The sequence below is a fragment of the Pyrgilauda ruficollis genome, unplaced genomic scaffold (assembly GCF_017590135.1).
Source record: "Pyrgilauda ruficollis isolate IOZ18807 unplaced genomic scaffold, ASM1759013v1 scaffold122, whole genome shotgun sequence".
In the NCBI taxonomy this organism is placed as follows: domain Eukaryota; kingdom Metazoa; phylum Chordata; class Aves; order Passeriformes; family Passeridae; genus Pyrgilauda; species Pyrgilauda ruficollis.
This window is the reverse complement of record NW_024510544.1, coordinates 908,525-930,859: the sequence shown is the minus strand read 5'-3', so window position 1 is coordinate 930,859 and position 22,335 is coordinate 908,525. Positions and strand designations below refer to the sequence as shown.

Sequence of the window (22,335 nt, the reverse complement as noted above, 5' to 3'; positions counted from 1 at the left end):
AAACAGCAGAGGAGCACAGGACCAACGGGAAAGTCATCCTCAGCAGAGACACCCAGGAACTACCAGCCCTGCCATGGTGCCCCCGTTCTGTTCCCAGCCCAGGAACCAAACCCTTCTGCTTCCACCTCTCAGTCCAGTCCTCAGGGACCTTTTCCTGCTACCTCAGCCTTCCCCACCCCTGCCTTCCCCTGCTCTGTCAGCACTCCTGACCTCCCCTCTCTGTGCACAAGCTCTCTGCCAGGCTCTCCCCTCAACCTGCAACTACAAGATGAACCATTTATCACAAGCCAGTTGTTCAAACTGCGTTTTCCTTAGTTTCAGCAGCTACATCATTCAGAGACCCATGACATGGGTTATTTCCTGAAGACCAACTTAAAAAGAGAGAAGACACTACCAAGGAAAACCAGCTGAGGGTAAAAAGCATTCCAAAAATAATTCCTTCAAAGGCCCCTGTCCACAAGGACTCTAAGACATGCTTCCTTGAAAATAATTCCCTCTCTTCCAAGAGAGCAGCCTACACATAAAAGAATGAGCAAAAAAAGAAGCATTATCCTTTGTCCTAAAATACATTTAGTACCTGAAGAGAAGTATTTAGGAATTAGCAAGTGCCTTTGCCCAGTTACATTTGGTGCCAAAAGAGGAAAAATAGCAAACAAAACAACACATGGATTTGAAAGCATGCTGAATAAAGAGCCTCTTGCCTATCAAATAAATATTACTGTCAGTGGCTATTACTGTTGGAGGGAAAGCCCAAAATTACTCTGTGAAAACATTTACACCCTTAAAAACAATTACATCAAGGCAGATCAGGAATGTTCCACCCTCTAAGCAGAACAAGCTGGGGGGATGTTTTCCTTGTTTTGGGGAGAAGCAGCAGTTTCTAGAATGAAAATACTGATCTTTGCCTTTCTCCAATCTAAGCCCATTGTTTACATTTGTAAATGATGTGTGCAAATCTGCTGCTGAGAAAAAGTTTAATTTAAAACTGAATTTAATAGCAGGTTCAGGCAACTTAACTGCCTTTAGAAACATTAATTTCATATCAGAAGTAATTGAAGTTCCTCTATAAGGGAACAGCACCGACACAACAACACAGTCCTGCAGCAGGACCCAGGCTGCTGGCACCGTGCAGCGCTGAACTGGATCGACTGGGACCAGATTCCCTCCAGCAAGAGGCTTCTCAAAACCTCCAGGGACCTGGCAGGTCAGAGATGGACGGGCACAGCTCCATCCACAAGCAGAACTGCACTCGCTTCCTGTCAGCAGTGCCTGCAAACAGCAAAGTTCTGCTCTCAACACCCGCGGAACACGGCCTTAATTTAATCCCTGGCCGTGATGCTCTTCCTCCTGCTGCCACTCGTACCCAGCCCTGCTCCCACAGCCTGCGTGAACAGCAGAGCCTGGCCTAGAAAGAGAGCTGCTCCGCCTTCTATCAGCTCCACTGTCAGAAGACAATCCTGCTGTCACAACCCTTTTTCCTGCTATTACTCAGGAGAAATCCACAATTTCTTCTCCTGCCACACCACCTCAGGAGCAGTGACAGGTCAAGGTGAGTGCCCCGTGGTGCTGCCAAGACTGGACTCGGCGAGTGATCGGCTTTCCAAGAGCTCCCCCACAAAAACCTGTCCTGAAAAGACCAGAGCCACACGTGGTTCTTGTGGCAGGCATCCTGAGAGAAGGCAAACAGCCAGGGTCTCCAGGGAATACCCCCTGCAGGACAGGTGGGTGCAGCTGCCTCAGAAGACACAGGAGAAGAGAGGGAAGAGGTGCTGGCCATGCAAATGACTGGGGGTGCCAAAGGCCACTGCCACCTCAGAGGAACCTCTAGGACATCCCACCATCCAGCAGGCACCAAGGGAGAGCTGACTTTGGGACCAGTCTCCACCTGCTATACACCCCAGCTGAACTGCACACAGAGGGCTGTCAATGTTCTCACTGTTTTCATGCATTTGAACATCCCCTCTGCAAGAAAAGTACCCCTAGAAGTGGTAGAGACACTCCCCTAAGTGTCTCTAACTTGATGGTGTGGAGGCTACCACCCACCCTCTGATTCTCTCACACAGCCAGAGAGTCTTCTGTGCCAGGAATAATACTTCTCCCTATTCCAGGAGGCAAAGCAGGCCTAGGGCACTTTTAAAACAGTTGTGCCTGATTTCATCCAAAGCCCCGGCAGGGTGTTTTTACACCACAGTGCAAGGACCAAGCCCTCTGCTCCAACAGCTCCTGGGCAAACTACGAGGCCAGGCAGGGCAGGGGCTGTCAGAACCGCAGCACAGGGGCTGCAGCAGGAGAACACCGCGGGGCCAAACACCAGCGAGTCCCAGCAAGAGAGTACAAGCAGGTACTCCTGAAACACACTCCCCAAATCAGCCCAGACCCACAAGTTCTTGGTTAGCAGACTACGAGGCACAGCTCTCAACAGCCTCCTTGCCTGCACGCTCACAACTCCCAAACAACAGTTAGTTGCAACTTCCCTAATGGTAGCACAGTAGAGGAACGAAACAGTAAAATGGGTATTTCCACCGATAAAAACCATCCAGAGCCATCAGCCAGCATCAAACACCATGAGCCAAGAGCACAGTGGCAGCAGCTGTGCCACCCGCAGGGCGCTGCCGTGGTGCCCGGCGCTGTCCCCTGAGCAGGGTCTGCTGCTCCGGGAGGATGCTGCGAGCAGGGACGGCACTCCGGAGCGCTGGCACGCGCTGGCAAGGCCAGAGGCTTCTTCCCACCGCGTGCGCGCTCGGACCGGCGGCGAGATACCCACCACAGCCGGTGACCGGGACAGCCGGTGTGATGGTGAGGCGTCGTGTCGCGTCTGGACCTGTTGTGAGCCACGGCACCACCGGCTGAGCCCCGAGCCCCGCCACCTCCGCACCGCGGGCACCCGCCCTCCGGGGCCGCTGCCGGCGGCCCTGCGCTCGCTGCTCCCGCCCGGACGGGACAGGCCCCGGCTCACCTTGAAGTCGCGGCTGTGCTGCGGGGTGTACTCGAGCGTCCAGAGCGCCCGCACCAGCTGCGCCAGCTGCTCCGTGACCTCGCCGGGCGCGGGCGGCGGCCCGTCGGCGGGGGGCGGCCCGCCGCGGAACTGCTCCAGCGCCAGGAACTCGGCGAAGAGCTCGGTGTTGCTGAGGCACTGCAGGATGGCGTTCATGAAGCAGGTGTTGCCGTGGTTGCGCAGCCCCGCCACGCCGGGCACGGCCTCGGAGGTGCCGGCGGGGCGCGGCGGGGGCTCGGGGCTGCGCGGCGGGCCCGGCGGGGCGGTGGCGGGGGTAGGTACCGGGACGGCCGCCCGCCGGCCCATCGGCAGCGGCGCCGGCACTGCGAGAGGAGCATGGCGCCGGAGGGCGGCCGAGGTGAGGCGCGGCGAGCGCGATCCCCCCGGGACGGCCGTTCCGGGGATCACACACCGACGGGGGTGGGATGGCGGGTGACGGCTCCGGGGGGACGGGACGGGACGGGACGGGACGGGACCCTGCGGCCGCGCTGTGGCGGGGCACCGGGCGGCGGGCGGGCGCCGGTCCCCCAGCCGCCCCCTCAGTGCCCGGTTCTCCCGCAGCGGCCGCCACGGCCCCCGGTAAGAAGATCACGGCGCGGCTGAAGCGGACGCTGCCGGTGCGCGGCCCGCAGGCGCCCACGCTGAGCGAGCTGATGCGCTGGTACTGCCTCAACACCAACACGCACGGCTGCCGCCGCATCGTGGTGTCCCGCGGCCGCCTGCGCCGCCTGCTCTGGATCGTGCTGACCCTCACCGCCGTGGGGCTCATCCTCTGGCAGTGCGCCGAGCTCCTCATGAACTACTACAGCGCCTCGGTCTCCGTCACCGTCCAGTTCCAGAAGCTGCCGTTCCCCGCCGTCACCATCTGCAACATCAACCCGTACAAGTAAGGCTTGGGGAGCTGCTGGGAGGATGGCGGCTCCGCACAGCGCCAGGCTCCTTCCCGAGCTCGTCCCGGTGCTCCGTGTCAGCACTTTCCCCACCGAGGGTTTTCCCTGTAGGGCACCTGGTGTGCCACATCCCCCTCTGTGCTGCGTGGCTTACACTCTCACCCCTCACTGCTGCCTGCTGACCTCGGCTCGGTTCGTGCTGCTTTCTGCTCCAGACAGTCCCTGTCACCTCTTTGGCTCTCTTCAAATTCCCTTCCTCCCAGGACCGAAGTTCCAGGATTACAAACAGCATCATCTCCTAAAAAATGGAAAGGGCACATCTCTCACTCCTCTCTTGCTTCTTTCTTTCCCTATGGGAGGTTCTGACATGATTCATCAACAATACTTTTTCTCCTGTCAAATCATGCTTTACATGGCTCTCTGTTCTGCTGCCAGATTCCCACCCCGGTCCCCATGGGGATCCAGCTCTTTGATGACGCTTCACAGATGAAGTCTTATTTCCACATACTCTGCCTCCTCAGACTTCCCAACATAAGGAGTTTGAGGGTCTTGGGAGAACTTTCTCTGTAGTTCAGTCTGCTCTGCTTCCTGGGGTCCTTGCTCCAAGATCTCTCCATGGACATAGCTGTGTCTGCCCTCACTGATGTGACAACCTGGTGGGAGGCTTCCACAGGGAATTCTGTCCCAAGCCGTGGCATCCACAGTGCAGCCGGCAGAGAGGTGGGATGGGATGTCACTGTCGCCTTGTCTCCCGTGCAGGTACAGTGCCATGAAAGAATATTTATCTGAATTGGACAAAGAGACAAAAAAAGCTTTGGAAACTTTCTATGGATTTTCTGAGGGCAAGTCCAAGGTGCGCCGGTCGGTGGATGACTGGAACAGCACAGGGAGCGACTTCTTCGAACAGATCCCTCTGCTGAAGGTCGAGGACTTCTCCAGGACAGCGACTGACCTGCACAGTGGGCAGAAGAGGAAAATAGAGGGAAGTGTCTTTCACAAGGACTCGTCCATCGTGAACTCGGGTGATTCCAATGACATAATTGGCTTTCAGCTGGTGAGTGTCACTGTGCCCTGGCCAGCAAGTTCCCTGTGGGGCAGCAAAGGGCTGTGCTGGGGTCAGTGTCCCTCTGGCAGGTTTTATTGCCTGCTCAGGTGGCTCTGCAGTGCACAGTGGTGAAGAGCACTCTGTCTGCTCTTCTGCCTAAGCCTCCATGGCTGCTGCAGATTCCCCTCTAGAGAAGTACCTTCCTGAAGTCTTCCCAAATAGTCAGTGTCATCTGTGGCCTTTCTTTTGGTCCTGAAATATTTGGTGATATTACTTAGCCCTGCATAAAAGGTCTTTGATGCCCGCTGTAACTTCATACATGGTTATTTCTGTGGAAGAGAAACACTGTCAGATGTGCCATCCTTAATTTACACCTGCCTTGTAGAATCCCTGATTTCAGTCCGTCTGAAATGCTTTTTCCCCTCTGTGCTTGTCAGTGTGACGCAAACAACAGCAGTGAGTGTGCCCTGTACACGTTCAGTTCGGGTGTTAACGCTATCCAGGAGTGGTACAAGCTGCACTACATGAACATCATGGCACAAATTCCCCTGGAGACTAAAGAAAAATTGAGTTATTCTGCGGAGGACCTTATACTGACGTGTTTCTTTGATGGCCTATCTTGTGACAAAAGGTCAGTGCACAGAAAATTCCTGCCATCTTAACAGCTTATTTCCAAGTCCATAATATGTAGGAATGGAATATTTGGTATTTGCTGAATTCTGGCAGAAGCCACTGCTAGGTCTGTGAATCTGCCTCCCCCATGCTATTAACCCCCATTCCCGCATTAAAACTTCCTCGAGTTCCCATCTCCTGAAATACTAAACTAGGTCATACTGCCACGTAGTTTCAAGTTACTCAGAAAGAGACCCACATCTTTCAGCAAAATAAACTTCTTTTCAATAAGTTTAATAAGCCCCCCATGCAGTCCTGGTCTGTCTCTGTCAAAACCGAAGTCCAAATGTGCTGCCTTTCTCCCACAATGTCACGATATTCGATTTCTTCCAGGCACTTCACTCGTTTCCATCACCCCCTCCACGGCAACTGCTACACCTTCAACAGCGGCGAGAGCGGGACCGTCCTGAGCACCTCCACGGGTGGCAGCGAGTACGGTGAGTGCCTGTGCACACCTGGGCTGTTCCGGGGCACACTGCACACCTGGGCTGTTCCAGGGCTCTGCACACCTGGGCTGTTCCGGGGCCCTGGCACACCTGGGCTGTTCTGGGGCACATTGCACACCTGGGCTGTTCCGGGGCACACTGCACACCTGGGCTGTTCCGGGGCTCTGCACACCTGGGCTGTTCCGGGGCCCTGGCACACCTGGGCTGTTCCGGGGCCCTGTGCACACCTGGGCTGTTCCAGGGCCCTGCACACACGTGGTGTTCCGGGGCACTTTGCACACGTGTGGTGTTCCAGGGTGGTTTGCAGAGGAACTGTTTGATAACAAGTGGTTCAGCAAACTGGATCCTGCTGGAGCGTGAGCGATGTGTTGGCTGTAGATGTACAGGCTGATTGGGGAAATGCCTGTTTGAACTAGTGCAAACTCTTGCCTGAGAATACAGATAATATCATTGCATCACTAATGTTTTCCAGCTGAAATTACTGCTGCCCAGTTATATAACTTTTTAAAGTGAGTTCCAGCCACATTCTCAGCTTCTGACATGCCATTGCTGTACTCAGTACCACCAAGGGATGTTACTGGCTGCAGGTGTCTTGGTCTGGCTGAGCAGAGGCTGTGCTTGGCTGTTACAGTTCTGCTTAAGGCCAGATAACATGAAACAAACCGTGCTGCCCTCCCTGACCAGAAAACGTGGCTCTAGCTCCTGGTGTAACTTCCTGCCTTGTCTCTGTGGCTCAGGATTGCAGGTTGTTCTGTACATCGACGAAGCAGACTACAACCCCTTCCTGGTGACATCCACAGGAGCCAAGATCATGATCCACGACCAAAACGAGTATCCCTTCATTGAAGACATTGGCACGGAAATTGAGACTGCAGCAGCCACCTCCATAGGGATGCACTTTGTGAGTAGCAACAATCTCCTTTTCAGGCACACCTTTGCCTCGGTACAGCTGTAAATAGGAACTGATGGGGTGATTTCAGAGAGCCAGCAGCTCGAAGGCCTTTAAATACCTCCCACTCAGCAGCTGAAGTGCCCTGAAGGAAATCCTGTGACAGCACTTTTCTGAAAAATAGACCGTGGGAAAATCAGGTCTTTCTAAACCAAGCTGGCCTGGGATATTGTTTGTTCTCCTTTTTCTTCCACCCCTTGGCTTTCCAGGGGATTTTTGGTTTTGTTTTCACAGCAAAATCCACAACCACAGAAATGTATTGTCAAGTGCCTTGTTTGGCTTTAGCAGTGAGCAGGGAGTTTCACCCCGCCAGGGTCCCCGGGCGGAGGAGCTGGAGCTGTGGGTCCCGCGCTGGGGTCGGCTCCTCAGGAGTGGCGACAACGCAACCCCTTGAACTGTTTTGTGAATGTAAACCTCATTTCGCTGGTTTTCTCTCTGTCCCAGCAGTAAACCACTCCCGTGGGCAGCAGCTTTGCTTTTGCCAGCAGTGAGCAAAGGCAAGGAGAGCTGCAGCTCTGCTCTCCCCATTTAGTGTAGTTCAGAGGAGGCATTCGGCCCAAGGGGGTTCGGCACAGCAGCGAAAGCTGTGTCAGGTCCCCTTTCATCTGGATGGGCTGTTAAGTGAGCACTTCAGCTCTGCCTTTCTTTCTGGTGGAGCATCAGCCATCCTGCTTATCTGGGTATGCCGCATCAGATAGGCCCTGCATTAGAAAAGGCATTAAAAGAGGGCTGATGTTTTACAAAATGCAGATAGTTATCTGTCTTCCAGCTGTCTGGAAAACTGGCAGCAACTCCTTGGTCAGGCATGACTGAGAGGTTTGGGAGCCAGGATGGTGTGAGGACACGAACTCTCTTAAGACTCTGTCACCGTCACACTGTACAGAGAAGGTCACACAAGGCAGTCTCAATATTTAAAGTAATGTGCTCCTAGCACAATAGGGTTGAACTTTTGCTGTAGCATCAAAAGCAAGATACATCTTAATGTCTGTATATAAAAGATTTGTCACGAGGAAGGGATCCAATTGCATCCTAATGAGGCAGCCAAAATAGAAGCTGGACACAATTTCTGGTCTCAGAAAAAAGCTGGGGGTCACTGTCCTGCTGGGGAAAAACAACTCCGGAGAGCCTGCTGAGTGGTGGGGGTCAGGACAGGGCTGCAGCACCGAGGTGCCAGATCAGTGCCTGTCCCCACGTGCAAGGTCACAAAGGAGGACACAGCAGCTGCGTCCCACGGTGCTGCTCGCTGGGCTCTGAACAAGCATCAGTGCCTGGTTATTGCTCATGGCTTTCTGCTGGGTACTAGGACTGCCCCCCACCCCCAAAAATATTCCAAGATGTTTGGCATGCAAACAAGGCATTGCTTGGTCAGAGTTGCAACGCTTCAGTTAAATATTTAGTTTGGGAATTATTTCAGTACCTGAAGGAACAAGTAAGTTTTGTAGGAGCATAAGCCATAACAAAATAATTCTATACAAAGGATCGATCATCTCTTGGAAGCCCCAGGAGCAGACTGAGGTCGTGTCTTGGCACTACATTGAATGTGGAATTTATGAGCTGGTTTCAGTCAGTTTTCAAAGTAACATATCTCTTAGTATTGAAATTCCATCTTTCCCTCCAAAGAGAGATTTGAGCATCTCTGAAAGTGTTGACTTGCACCATACTGGCCCAGAGCCTTCTCTTGCTGTAGACAAAGTGGTGAGGTATGCTCTTATCAGGTGTGGCCTCGGGGGCTGCATTCAGTGCCTCAGGGGTAACTGCCTTTCTCTTGTTCCTGCTGGATTGATCTTTGTACAGAATTTTTAATTCTAATTTAAAACTCTATAGAGAAAGATCAGTGAATGGATTCTTAAATGGATGTTTCTTGTGGTTTCAGACCACTCTATTGTAAAGTGGGTAATTAGTGCAGAAAGATAGCAGGGGCTGAGGGAGGTAAGGCAGTCTGCAGGAAGTGGGCCATGGAGCTGGAATCAGATTTCGGGGAATTTGAAGGCTCCCAGCCCTGGTTTCACAGAGCTTGCAGGCACAGACTTGGCATGTCAGAGCTCTTTGCTCTGGGCAGAGATTGGGAGTGGGGAAAAGTCATTAGCATTTGAGAGGAATGGTCAAAGTAGCACCTGGAGAAAGGTTTGAGGGAGACACAAACATTTGATTTAGAGTGGATTGAGAGAGGTGCTGTTGAGCACCAGTGGAGCCTCAAGTGCTGTTTACCCACAGCACAGGAGCAGCCAGTGCAACAGCAGCTCAGGCAGGTGGGGATCCTCACAGAAAATAACCCAAAACCCCCGACAACTGCCGTCCCTCAGAACACAAACATCCAGAGTAAAGGACACACAGCCTCTAAGACTAGGAGAGAACATGCATATGGATTACTCTGGAAAATCCTCACTGCTGTGATTACACCACCCTGCATTCCTGCAGAAGGTTTCCAGGAAGACAGCAGAGAATCCCAGCAGAACAGTTATTTTGGGAAACGGATATTAGAGACAAAAAACCCTTGTTTTGACAAGGGATCGACAAATCACTTTAGGTAGCAAAAGGTAAACATTCTATTCAAAGCTGCCTTATCACTTACAGTTTCAGAGTTGGGATAAAGTGTCACTGAATCCTTTGGTTTCTCTGAACTCCAAAAACACACGTTTTTTCTTTTCAGACTCAGTCTCGCAAGCTGAGCAAACCCTACAGTGACTGCACAGAGACAGGAGCTGACATACCTGTGGAAAATCTCTATAACAAGAGCTATTCACTCCAGGTAAAGCCATTACATTTGGGTTTATCAGTTGCTTGAAAATTACCTGCATGGAAAGCTTTATAACAGTCTGTGGTTCAGGACCTGAAACTGGGAACAGTCTGAGCACAGGGCTGTTGCTTTTACCACTGATGTAAAATGCGACGGCACTTCTTAAAATCCAACTTTTATTCCTAAGTGGTTGCTGTTTGAAGTTCCCTCAGGCACCCTGTTAGATAAAGAGAGAACATGAGCTCATTAGGCAATTTTCAAGCAATGTGAGACTGGAAAATATTGGCCAAGTAAAGGTTGCAGCTTAGTAACCCTTGAAGCCAGAAATTGTGACCTTTAGGACTCCAAGAATAACAGAAACCATCTAATCAGTATCCAGATAGCAGGATGTTTGTTTACAGAGTAAGTTTCCACTAATTTTGCATGGTTTCTGTAATTGGGTCCTCTTGGAGAGTGTCAGTTGCTCTGGTACTCTCCACTTGAAGAACTGTATTTACATTAGCTGCTGCCTGCTGCAAAGCCCAGGTCTAGGCTGAATTTCTGTTTTATGGGGAATATGAAATCTGCCGTGGTGTAGTGCCAGGTAGGATCACCCAGACATTATCTCAGGTTTTTAATAACAGTACTCACCGAAACTCAGTGCTCAGGAGGGCTGGGACTGGGACTGAAAGGCTTGACTGGGATTTAAAAGAGAAGTTCTGTTCCTGCACGTCCCAGTGTTTTAGCACAAGCCACAGCTCTGCTGCCCTGTTAATCCTCCCAGCTTCACCTCTCTTAGGAGGCACCAGCAGGGTTTGGTGGAAGCCTGAACGTTTGCTGCTGTGAGTCACTTCCCACACCTAGTTAGTGATTCATGGGCCATGTGCCATGGCAGGCCTTAAGCCTTCTCCTTGACTCTCTAAAGAGCAACTGCAGCACTGCAACACTGAAGCTTTTGGTGGCTACAGGGGAAGTAGGGGCATTCACAGAACCACCATATATGTAATTCTCCAAGAAGATTATATTCTTTTCTTTTTTGCACTAGAACCTCAGCCCTCCACTGTGCACCGTGTTTGTATTCACTCACAGCAGAGCCTAAAGGCCAGGGAAACAGCGTTCCCATCCCACTGCTGTTGTCATAAGCAGGATGTTTTTAGGTGCACAGGAGCCTGGAGCTTGGTGCTGCCTCTTAGTCCCCAGCTCTGTTTTTTCTCCCCAGATCTGCCTGCACTCCTGCTTCCAGAAGGCCATGGTGGACTCGTGTGGCTGTGCCCAGTATGCACAGCCCTTACCCGCTGGGGCCGAGTACTGCAACTACAAGAAGAACCCAAACTGGAGTTAGTATTGAAGCACCTCTGGCACTGCACATGCCTCAGCTGCCAGTCCTGTCCCCTGCACCCCCGGTGTCCCTGTCACACAGCCCTGTACCAGCACCCAGTGGCCCTGTCACACAGCCCTGTACCAGCACCCTGTGTCACTGTCACACAGCCCTGTACCAGCATCCCCCAGTGTCCCTGTCAGCCCTGTACCCAGCACCCCCAGTGTCCCTGTCACACAGCCCTGTACCAGCACCCTGTGTCCCTGTCACACAGCCCTGTACCAGCACCCTGTGTCACTGTCACACAGCCCTGTACCAGCATCCCCCAGTGTCCCTGTCAGCCCTGTACCCAGCACCCCCAGTGTCCCTGTCACAGCCCTGTACCAGCACCCCCAGTGTCCCTGTCACACAGCCCTGTACCAGCACCCCCAGTGTCTCTGTCACAGCTGCTGCACACCCAGCATGCTGGGATGAGGCAAATCTGCTTTAACCCACTTAAGCCCCCACACCCAGAGCCAGAAGTGCCTCCCTTGCTCACACTGCCTGGTTTGTGAACCCTCCCCTGATGGCTTGTCACCTGTGCCCACCACAGAACAGTGGAGTGGAGGGCTTGTCCAGGTGTGGCAGTTTTCATGCCTATATCAAGTGACAGCCACTTCTCAAGAGTCTTTTGCAATATTTCTAGGGTAAATCTTTTTATCCCCACCATGTAGGCGATGGCCACAAAGGCCACCTATGCCCCAGATGTCCCACTCCAGCCCAGGTAGCAGGTTTTCTTTCTGGCTTCTCACACACATCCTGCTCCTCCCCTGCAGTGTACTGCTACTACAGACTGCATGAGAAGTTTGTGAAGGAGCAGCTGGGCTGCCAGCAGATCTGCAAAGACGCCTGCAGGTAAGTCCTTGCCACAGCCAGAGGTAAAGTGTGTGTGGGAGTTGGAGCTCACGAGTGACATCCTGCCTCTCTCTGCAGCTTCAAGGAGTGGGCGCTCACCACCAGCATTGCTCAGTGGCCATCCGTCGTGTCAGAGGTCAGTCCCCAGTTGCACTCCCCCAGAACAGCAGCCTGGCACAAGGCATTGAGTAACCCCAGAGGCTCAGCACAACAGCAGGAGGCCCTGGGGTACTCAGTAGCATTCAGTGATACTACTCCCAGAGACCAGTCTGTAGTTTCCAGCTCAGGGCTTCCCCTCCAGGAGATCATCATTAAACTGAAATTTCTCTTGGGAGATCCCCTTGGGCTCAGCTGGCCTGTCACACACTCAGTTCTGGTACCCATACTAGCCCAAGGAGATGTGGAGCATGAGTCCCTTCCCAAGGGTCTCTGCACAAGAACCTGCAGCTAGAGCAGCATTCTCTGTCTGTTCTCCAGGACTGGATGCTCCGGGTTCTCTCTTGGGACAAAGGGCAAAAACTCAACAAGAAGCTGAACAAGTAAGTCCCCCTGTGTGTTCCTGCCTTGCACCTCCAGCTCTGATACGATCTCAGCAGCCCTAATGATGGCAATTGGGGAAAAAGCTCCCTTGGAGCAGCCCAGCCCTACTGGTCCAACTGGTTATTTGCATAGTTTTTCAGTATGTTTCATGTTATTGTTTTACTAAACCCTCTGCCTGCCTCCTTCTTCCCCAGGACAGACCTTGCCAACCTCATGGTGTTTTACAAGGACCTGAACGAGAGATTCATTTCGGAGAATCCTGCCAACACGGTGAGTGAGCATGCTGCTCCCTGCTCCCAGGAGACACAGTGCTTCCTCCCACGCAGGCTGGAAGCTTTCACCTGCCCAGGGGAGCGATCCCACACGGGCAGGGGCAGGAAGCTGATCTCAGATATGCACCTCTGGGCTGGTCCTGCCCTTTCCAGCCCTTATCTCGGGCCACGTCTCTGCCTGTCCAGCCCCGAGCTGTGCAGGGGCTGCGCAGCAAGCTCAGCTCCAAGCTCCTTCTGAAGCTGAGCCAGAGAGAGGAACAGCAGAGATGGGCCCACAGCATTTGGGAGTGCTGAGCGAGCCCTGGGTGCCCCGGCCCTGTCTCCCTTCCCATAATGGCACCACGGACACGTGCCCATTGCAGACCCTAACCTTGTGCTCTCTGCTCTTGCAGCTCGTCATTCTTCTGTCCAACTTCGGGGGCCAGCTGGGCCTGTGGATGAGCTGCTCCGTGGTGTGTGTCATCGAGATCGTGGAGGTGTTCTTCATCGACTCGCTGTCCATCGTCATGCGGCGCCAGTGGCAGAGGGCCAAGAAGTGGTGGAACGGCCGGCAGCGGGGCAGCGCGCCGCCCGCCAGCGACCCGGAGAGGCAGGGCCACGACAACCCCGCGTGCGTGGACGAGGACCTGCCCACCTTCACCACCGCCCTGCGCCTGCCGCTGCCCCAGGACAGCCCCCTGCCCAGGACTCCCCCCCCCAATTACAGCACCCTGCGGCTGGAGACAGCCTTCACAGAGCAGCTGCCTGACACGCTGGAGCTCGGCCAGCACTGACACTGTCACCCACCCGCGTGCCCCAAGAGGTGGGCGCTGCACCCACGTGTCCGGGGCAAAGGGCGCCCATCCAGACCGGCACTCAGGGGCTGTCAGGTCAGACCCTTCCTCAGGGATTGAACTGGCAGTAAAGCTGCCCTGAGCAAAGCTCACACACAAAAGCCAAGGGCTCAGAGACATTCGGAGCTTCGAGCAACATCAGTTCTGGAGTTAATGATGGCAGGAGATGGCTGGAGCAGGATGTGGTGCTAAGCTGGGATGTCTCACCAGGCAAAGGCACGCATTAGCCACCAGCTGCACACACCCCATTGCATGTGGGCAGGAATTGCTCCACAGCAGCAGATTGATGCCACATTGAGCATTAACACTAATTGCTCTCTGCTGTGTGGCTGGACTTGTGGGAAAAACCCCAGGCTGTCAGGAATCCAGGGTGGCATTTGTAGGAAGGGCATGACAGGGGCTTGGGTAAAGCACAAAAGAACATAAAAGGAAAGCTCTCACTTGAATTTTCATTAGAAACCTGATTCCAATGGTGGCCTGAGGAGCTCTTTCTTGTGAGATGAAAAGCCAGGACAACCAGAACTGGGCTTGTAGAGCAAGTTACTATACAGCTGGGGTAGGAAAGCCCGAGTCATCCCCAAAGAATCATCTGAAAGGGCATGAAATCCAATTTGGAGCACAGTAATGAAGTGCATCCTCTGCAAGCTTGTTCCATTCCACATCACTCAGGTAACCCTTAAACATAACTTCCAAGGAGCTCATTAAATTACTTCCCAGAAGCCTCACAGGGAGCTAGCTGGCTGCTCTTTTCCTGCTCAACCCCAGGCAAGGACTTCCTCCTGCAGCCACCCAGTTCCCCACCTGCCTGCCCTGGAGCTGGCAATGCCTGGAGGATGTTTCCCCCCACCTGTACCTCATCCACCTTGCCCCCACGCACTCCCGTCCACAGAGCAGTGTCAGCACCCACGTTTTACCTCCTGTGCAGCACAGCCTCGAGGGCTCCCTCCTGCCACAGCCCACTCTGCTGCCTTCAGCTCCCTGTGAGATGATGAGCAGAGCCCACCCCACACTGGCTGTTGGGGTCTGTAGGGCCAGAGCCATGCAAAGAGTGTCAGGGTGTCTGAGTGGAAGAGTCTCCTTTCCTTTCTCTATGACCTTATAGAGGACAGTGAGAATCCAGAAAGGTTCTTTAATGTGCAATAAAACCTATTTTAACTGAATTATTTAAGTATATGACAAACTGAAAAAATAAAGATATATTTTTGAGTAATTGCTTTGCCTTTTTTTTTGTTTTTAAACCACCGCTGTATGAGTTACTTCCCTGCAGGCATCCTGAGAGCTGAGGGGACTTGTCTCTGCCTGCCCAGGGGCTGTAGGGTCTCAGCAGGGCCAAGCCTCCCAGCCAGATACCCCAGGCCTCTCAGCAGAGATGGAGCAGGGGGATCCTGTGGGACCCAGCTCTGGAGCAGGCAGGAGGAGCACGGGGTGCAAGCAGAAAGAGTGAAAAGGCCTTTCACAAAGCAATGTTAACCAGCAAGAGACCAAAACCACTGGAACTTCAGGTGTCCCCAGACAGCTCTGCCCTGAGCAGTCCCTTGGAGGCCACAGGAAAAGTGGGAAGCAGATCTGCCTCAGCCCCTGGTCCAGCCCTGGGAGAGCCGTGGCTCATCCCCATCACCTCTAACAGCACCAAATACCAGCTCATCATGACAGTTTTGCCCCGTGGGCAGCAGTGGCAGAACATCCAGAGCAGAATAGAGCAGCCCACCCACCTCCCCTTGGTGTTACAGGCATGAGCTGTCTCTGTACAGCAGGGGCAGGAGTAACAGCAAAGTGCAGAGCTAAGGAACACGCCACCACAAGCTCCTTCCTTGCCAGCTCGGTGGTGCTGGCACAGGAGCTGCTCTGGCCCCGTTACCCCCGACTGAGGACCTGCCTACCCGTGCAGAGGGGCCAGCTGCCCCGGAGCACAGCCTACAGGGATCACGGGGGGCTCACCTCCGGGGACAGCAAGCAAACAGCACAAAGTGGGCCACAGCACGCTTCTTCCACTCCACACCTGTACCTGCGTGTGCAGCAGCCCCTGAGACCACAGCTCTCCACAGGGTTTGCTCACACCTGCTGCAGGCAGTGCTAAGGAGACACTGACCCAGCTCCCCACTGCTGAGCTGCTCCTGAATTTCCTCTTCCCCTCAGGCTGCTCAAGCACCTCTGCCCAGCCCCAGCAGCCCTCAGAGCTGGGTTAAATCAGCGAGTGCTGAGTGCTGATCATGCAATCAGCAAGTGCTGGTCATGCAATCAGCCCCCTGACAGGAGGGAACACCCCCCAACCCACTCTAGGGCTGGGGAAGGCACTGGCAGCTGGCACAGACTGGGATGGGTATGGGGTTTGTGTTTCTAAAGCCACCCCAGAGCAAAACAAAACCTCGGAAAATAAACAGAGTGGTGCCAACCCTGCACGAGAGCAGGTGTAGGGACTGGTCAGACTTGATACCAAGAGCTGCAGTTCCAATAAGGGGAATATCCTTTGATGGAGAGCAAGGCTGCTAACCTGTAGAGGTCCAGCAGCAGAAATGTCAGGGCTCTCCCACTGAAAACCCAGGATATGTGTCCTGACAGGTGCTTTTTTGGAGAACACTTGCTTTAAATTCTTTGGAAAAGCACAGGTGTTCCGCAGGTGCTGTTTGCAGTTACTCTTGGGGCAGGTGCAACACCTTTTCTCTGTGTATGAATAATCCTCAGAAGGCAGAGAGCCACGGAGCTACAGAAACGACTTACTTCATCATGAGTTAAACACTGAACTGTGCTGAACTCCTGAGTCACCTCAAACACAGAAAGTCACCTTTGATGGTCTGAGAATGAGGACTGGCACACGCTAAACATTATAAACCCAAAGTGTCTGAGGAACTCAGCTCGGAGTTTACGGGAACAACAGGCTGTAAAACCCAGGGCTCAGCACCATCCCCTGCTGCTCTGCGCTGGCTCCAGGCCCAGGTGGGAAGCCCGGTCTCCTGCCATGGGGACAGTGCTCGCGGGGACCCGTGGCAGGCACTGGGAGCCCAGCCAGCCCCGCTCGGGGCTCCAGAGCAGGCACCCCTCACTCACAAGAGCCCCGCTTGCCTCCCGTCCCTGGGGTACAGCTGGGGGCACAGTGCCCAGCTCTGGGCAGGGATGACAGTGACCCCAGACCCACAGTTCAGCTCTGCGGGGAGCAGCTGCAGTGCCCGAAAACACAGCCAAGGTGCAGGCAGCATGGGACAGGCTGGGGAGAGGTGTTGAAACAAACCTGCGGCAGCAGGTGCTGGTGACTCACGGGAAAGGCTGCTGGCACCCCGGGACCGGCCCTTGAGGAGAGGAGGCACAGCAGGAGAACCTCGCTCTGCTCCTCCACAGCTCCGGCAGCCACTGCCGGGGGGAGAAAGCCAGAGGTGATGGAGGAGCTGTGGGGGGATAGTGGCTGAGGAGGAGGAAAACCCAGCGGCACAGAGATCTTCTGGATGGCAGGAACCTGCCCGTGTGGGGGTGTGAGCCTGGAGGGGTGACCCCAGCCTCCTCAGAGTGGAAGGAAGGGGCAGCTGCCCAAAGCTGCTCCCAGCAGATGCAGCCAGGCAGCACCGACAGGGTTAAAAACTGCCCAGGTCCCTTCTAGAGTGGTGACATCTGGGTGACATCCAGTGGTCCACAAACAGGTTTGGGAGTTAAATGCCTCATTAATGTAAATGGGGCTGGGCTGGGGAAAGGCATCTCCAGCACATGCCTATGGAAATGGAAAATCCATCCAGGCTCCAAGGCTCTTGTGCTCGAGGCCAGCCCTGGGGAGGCCAAACAGGGCAGGACAGTGTGGATGGCTGTTTTACCCCTTCACCTCCAGGGCAGGGTGAGCCAGCCTTGCAGCTGGGCAGCCCCGGAGCAGTTCCCACACCGGAGAGATGGCCTGAGCCATCCCCCCCGGCCTCGCCTGTGCTTGGCTCTTCAGAAGCATTTTCCAGCAGCCGGAGCATCCCAGCCAAGGCCAGGCTGGCAGGGCAGCCATGGTGGCACCGGAGCAGTTCCAGGCAGCGTGAGTCAGAGCGTGACCCGGGGTGCAGCAGTTCCCCCACAGTGACATGCCACCACAGGCCCACACTAATCCCCATGCCGCCATCTCCCCGGAGCAGGACGGGCCGGGACGTGCCCTCGCCAGCTGCCCACACCCCCTGGCACACATGGCACTGGGCACGGCTCATCCTGCAGCGAGACTGAGAGAGGGCAGTGCCCAAGGCAGGAGGGGGAACAGAAACCCCAGGCCACTTGCCATCCAAGCCTCTGACCGAGCCTGCTGTGCCACTCCAGCCGTGGGCAGCGCTGGCCCGGCCTGCACGCGGCCTGCACCCAGCCTGCACCCAGCCCGGCTGAGGCCACCCCTCTCCAGAGCAGTGTGGGCTCCGGGGACCTGACCCTGGGCAAGTGGCTTGGCAGTGGAGGCCCTGGGGACAGTGGTGGTGGAGGGCTGAGGCTCTCCACTCCCCCTGTCCTTGTCCCTGCGGCCCCAGGACAGCCATGGGCCCGGGATGCTGACCTGCAGCCATGCCTGCTCCCTGGCCTGGCTGTAACACAGCCCGGGGTGTAAACAGGGAAACACACCTGGCCCCAGGGCTGGGGACAGACTGTTCCTGCCTCTGTCCTCTGGAATCTTCACCCAAGCCTCAGCACTTTCCTGTAACACTCTTGCACTGCCTTGTCCCTCCCAGTGTTACGCATCTACCTCAGTTTCCCTGCAGAAGGAGCCGGGTGAGAGCTGAACCTGTCAGGACCTGAGCCCCTCTCCCTGCTGGGCATGTGGCTGCCAGCCCTGCCAGCCCCCCAGGACCGTGGTGGCACTGTGACCCCAGCAGCCCTGCCATCAGCAGTGTTCTGAAAGCTGTGAGATACAAAGTACAGGAGAGGGGACGAGTGACAAAAACCCAACCCGAACCTGCAAAGCCCTGAGCAACCGAGCCAGCCGGGCCCCATCCAGCGCTGGTGTGGGTGTGGGACACGGGGTCACATCTCTCTCTTCCACTCATGTGCTTTGTCCAAATGTGTTTCTAGGGATTAAAAATAAGTGTTCCCTATATTTATTCACCTGCAGCAGAGCACAGGCCGTGCTGGCGGGATGTGATCACCCAGAACACAGCGGAGGTGGCAGCCGGCTCCAGCCGGGGTGAATCACCCTGTTGTCACAACGCCTCTCACTCCAGTGTCGTCCTTCTGGGTTTTAAGACCTTCTCACCCAAGTTTACATAATTAATCCTGAACGGTACAAGCTGTTCCCCTGGTACACAGGGGTAATCACTCCTGGTCTTGCTATAAATCAGCTCTGATCTTGCTATAAAATGTCATCAGTCACAAAATAGTTCACATTTGCCCCAGGACATGGGAGGGGACCATAAAGCACCAGCCCAGGGCACTTTTACATTGCTGCATCCTGCTGGAGCCATGCTGGCACTCCCGGCTGTACCAGGGCAGCCTGGGGGCATCCAGAGGACTGGGCTCCACCTGAGCTGCCACATCCCAGGATGCTGCACTCACAGCAGGAGGGATATTTTTTCCAGTAAACTTCTACAGCGGAAAAGGCAGATGAGTGCAATTAATTCTCTGTCACAATTAGTTACAGAGCTGGCCAGGGGAAACCCCACCAGCGACAAATCATCAGGGCTGCGCTGAACCTGCCCAGCGTCATCGGCAGGGCAAGCGGGGCTCGGTGCCCGTGTCACCGTGTCACCGTGCTGAGGCTGAGCCAGCCGGGCCCAGAGGACTCTGCCCCATCCCTCCCTCCCTCCCTCCCTGCAGCCACAGCTCGGCTGGCAGAGCCGCGCTGGTGCCACAGCCCAGCGCCCGGCCCTGGCACCGAGCAGCCCGAGCTGTGGCCACCGGGCCAGCAGCGTGCCAGGCCAGCAGGAGCCGCGGGGCCCCTTCCCTCCCTCCCTCTGCATGGCTTGTAAAACAAAACCAGTCTGGGTTTTACTGCCTGATCTTTGTAACGCAAACACAGCCCAGTTAACAGGTTTTACACAGCGGCTCCGGCACAGGGTGGTTGTGAGATGCTCGCTGTCGCTTCATGGGGTTTTACTGGTCACAACTAAATGACTCGATTTCATTTACTGACAGCGTGTCTCTGGAAGTGCACACGATGAACCTGACAATTACCGCGCTGGGTGAGCCTGTGCCGGATGCACGGCTGCCTCGGCAGGGACAGGGACAGGGCAGGGACTGGGCAGGGACAGGGACAGGGACAGGGACAGGAGCAGGGACAGGGACAGGGACAGGGACAGGGAAGGAGCAGGGACAGGGACAGGGACTGGGGCAGGGACTGGGAGAAGGAGAAGGAGAAGGAGAAGGAGAAGGAGAAGGAGAAGGAGAAGGAGAAGGAGAAGGAGAAGGAGAAGGAGAAGGAGAAGGAGAAGGAGAAGGAGAAGGAGAAGGAGAAGGAGAAGGAGAAGGAGAAGGAGAAGGAGAAGGAGAAGGAGAAGGAGAAGGAGAAGGAGCAGCCTCTCTGTGCGGGGCCACAATGCCTGCACCAGCGTTGGGTGGGTGATGGTGACAGGGACCAATGGGGACAGGTAGGAACTGATAGGGACAAGCACCTCTGCTCTTCTTCATCTGTACATCCAGACCTAACAGCATCCAGCAAAATTCCAGCTGCCTTTGTACCAGCCACAGCCACCACCAAAACGTTTTCTTTCCATCACACAAATTTAGGAGCAGTTGATATTTTTGAAACGTGGTGGATCGGGCAGATGGAGTCACTTTCAGGGCTGATTTTCCCCGTGGATCTGGTGTCCCAGCTGTATTTAGCTGCTGTCAGCAGTGCATCATGCTAGCACAACACACCTCTGGGGAAACAATGCCTGGGATGCAGGGGACCTTCCTGTGGCGTCTCAGCTGTATTTTGAGCAGGAGGTGTTTGCTTATGAAATAAACTTCCTCACAAACAATTGAGAGATGATGGAAAGTCAAGCCAGCTGAAGGTCATTTGTCTTTGCTGGCTGGGCACTGATGTTCCGAGCCCTGGAACAAACGCCAGCCGCTCTATTTCCAGTGCTGGAGCTGCCAGGGTGGAACAGACATTGTTCTCTGGGAAAGCAGTGGCCACAGCAGGGCAATTACTGTGGCAGGACAGAGGAACCCGGCAGGTCCTGGTCCATCCAACCTGTTCATTCCAGCTTCCCTCGGAGATACTTCTCAAACACAATCTCGCATTCCACTCCTGACATAATGGCATGAGGTACACTCGTGCCGGTTAAAAATAAAAATCCCTTTTGTTCCCAAATAACAGAACACGGGGACATTTGGGAAAGTCTGACCAAGTCCTGATTGAACAAGAATCTGCCATTACCTCTCCTAGCAAGAGGCAATCACTGCCCTGCACAATGCTCTGCCCTCAGCAGTGATTTATGGTTCCAAGGAGGTTTGTCCATGTTCACTGTTCTGTTGTGAGGAGCTGACGTCTCCCACTTCGCTCGAGATGCTCAGGATTTTACCCCCAAATGTGTTTATACAGCAGTGCTGGGCTGAGGCATCCCAGCCCGGGATGGCCCTGGGCTAGGAGAACACAGAAAATGGGGGGCATGTCTCTCCAGCCCCCCCGAGGGATTAATTATGGGATCAACAGGAGGCAGGGAGATTAAGTCCTGAAATCACAAAGCACATGCTAATCACCGTGAAAATCACCGTCAGAGAGGGGCCATCTGAGCTGCTGCCTCCCAGCCCTGAAGCAAACAGAAAAGCTGCTTCCACGTTTAGTTCATTCTGTCATTTTTATAGAAACAGTGCTCATTTCTCCTGGAAAGAGATGGTCAAGGTCCAGCTCAGTCCATTGATGCCACTGAGGAAGAGCTCTGCCCCTTCTGTTTGCAAATCAGTATCTTGTCTAGTCCACGCTTGACAGGCTCAGGGTGTTCAAACTCCTGCCAGGAGTGTGCCCAGCAGCAGGCAGGGCAGCAAACAGCAGTGCAGGGAGGCTTTTTATGGAAAAAAATAAATTAACATAGAACCAAAGAATCATTCAGGTTGGAAAAGCCCACCAAGATCATCCAGTCCAACCATTTCCCCAGCGCTGCCAAGGCCACCATTAACCCTTGTCCCCACGTGCCACATCCACATGGCTTTTAAATCTCTCCAGGGCTGGTGATTCCACTACTGTCCTAGGCAGCCTTTGCCAAGGTTATAAGGTTTATTCTTATTTTAAGATAGAAAAAAGATACTAGGATCTTTCTAAAACAGCTTATAAAACTGTTTCAAAACACTAACGCACCTCACTTATTTCACCCACGTCAAAAGCCTGGCACCAGAGAAAGTAAACAGTGAGGTGACAAGGGGGACAAGGGGGAACGGCTTCCCCATGCCAGAGGGCAGGGTTAGATGGGATATTGGAAAGAAATCCTTCCCTGGGAGGGTGGCAGGCCCTGGCACAGGTGCCCAGAGCAGCTGGGGCTGCCCCTGCATCCCTGGCAATGCCCAAGGCCAGGCTGGACAGGGCTTGGGGCACCCTGGGGCAGGGGAAGGTTGCCCTGCCGTGGCAGGGGCGGCACTGGGTGGGCTTTGAGGTCCCTTCTAACCCAAGCCATGCCAGGATTCTATGTTCCTAAGGTCCCTTCCCATCCAAGTGACTCTGGGTTCCGCGGGGTCCGTGCCCCCGATCCCCGGCCGCGTTACCGACCCGGCGGGAGCAGCAGCGGCAGAGCTGCTGCAGGGAATACCAAAGCGATACTGCAGGGAACCGGGACCAAGCCGGGAGCGGTGCCGGCGGCGGAGGGCGGGCCCGGCCGGCCGTCGGGGCGGTTCGGGGCGGGCCGGGCGGCGGG

At 54.8% G+C, this 22,335-nt stretch overlaps 2 protein-coding genes across 18 annotated transcripts in view; one reads left to right on the top strand and one right to left on the bottom strand.

The window, feature by feature from the left end:
* USP31 (ubiquitin specific peptidase 31) overlaps positions 1–3,251 on the bottom strand; it is a 32,768-nt gene extending 29,517 nt beyond the window's left edge. For all 16 annotated transcript variants that reach the window (XR_005957086.1, XR_005957085.1, XR_005957087.1 and 13 more), the window contains exon 1: positions 2,957–3,251. Coding sequence is in view for 3 of the 16 variants with exons in the window: in XM_041490398.1 (XP_041346332.1) it covers positions 2,957–3,151 (195 nt within the window). In the remaining 13 variants the exon portion in view is untranslated. The remainder of the gene's footprint in view (positions 1–2,956) is intronic.
* Positions 3,245–14,767, top strand: SCNN1G (sodium channel epithelial 1 subunit gamma). 2 transcript variants are annotated; one of them, XM_041490401.1, is made up of 13 exons: positions 3,245–3,353; positions 3,557–3,881; positions 4,645–4,939; positions 5,368–5,561; positions 5,936–6,039; positions 6,786–6,949; positions 9,648–9,746; positions 10,933–11,050; positions 11,847–11,925; positions 12,004–12,061; positions 12,403–12,464; positions 12,660–12,735; positions 13,130–14,766. In XM_041490401.1, the coding sequence occupies exons 1-13, from the start codon at positions 3,332–3,334 to the stop codon at positions 13,508–13,510; spliced, it is 1,977 nt and encodes a 658-aa protein (XP_041346335.1). In that variant the 5' UTR covers positions 3,245–3,331; the 3' UTR covers positions 13,511–14,766. The 2 variants fall into 2 exon arrangements, with proteins under 2 accessions (XP_041346335.1, XP_041346334.1); XM_041490400.1 differs by lacking the exon at positions 3,245–3,353 and having other exon boundaries at positions 3,405–3,881; positions 13,130–14,767.
* Positions 14,768–22,335: the final 7,568 nt, after the last annotated feature.

Bases quoted from the DNA above. Each gene is read 5' to 3' on its own strand.
- SCNN1G (XM_041490400.1), top strand. From the start codon at position 3,421: ATGGCGGGTGACGGCTCCGGGGGGACGGGACGGGACGGGACGGGACGG. The intron at 6,950-9,647 runs GTGAGTAGCAAC...TTTTCTTTTCAG, and splicing joins CCTCCATAGGGATGCACTTT to ACTCAGTCTCGCAAGCTGAG. The intron at 12,736-13,129 runs GTGAGTGAGCAT...CTGCTCTTGCAG, and splicing joins CGGAGAATCCTGCCAACACG to CTCGTCATTCTTCTGTCCAA.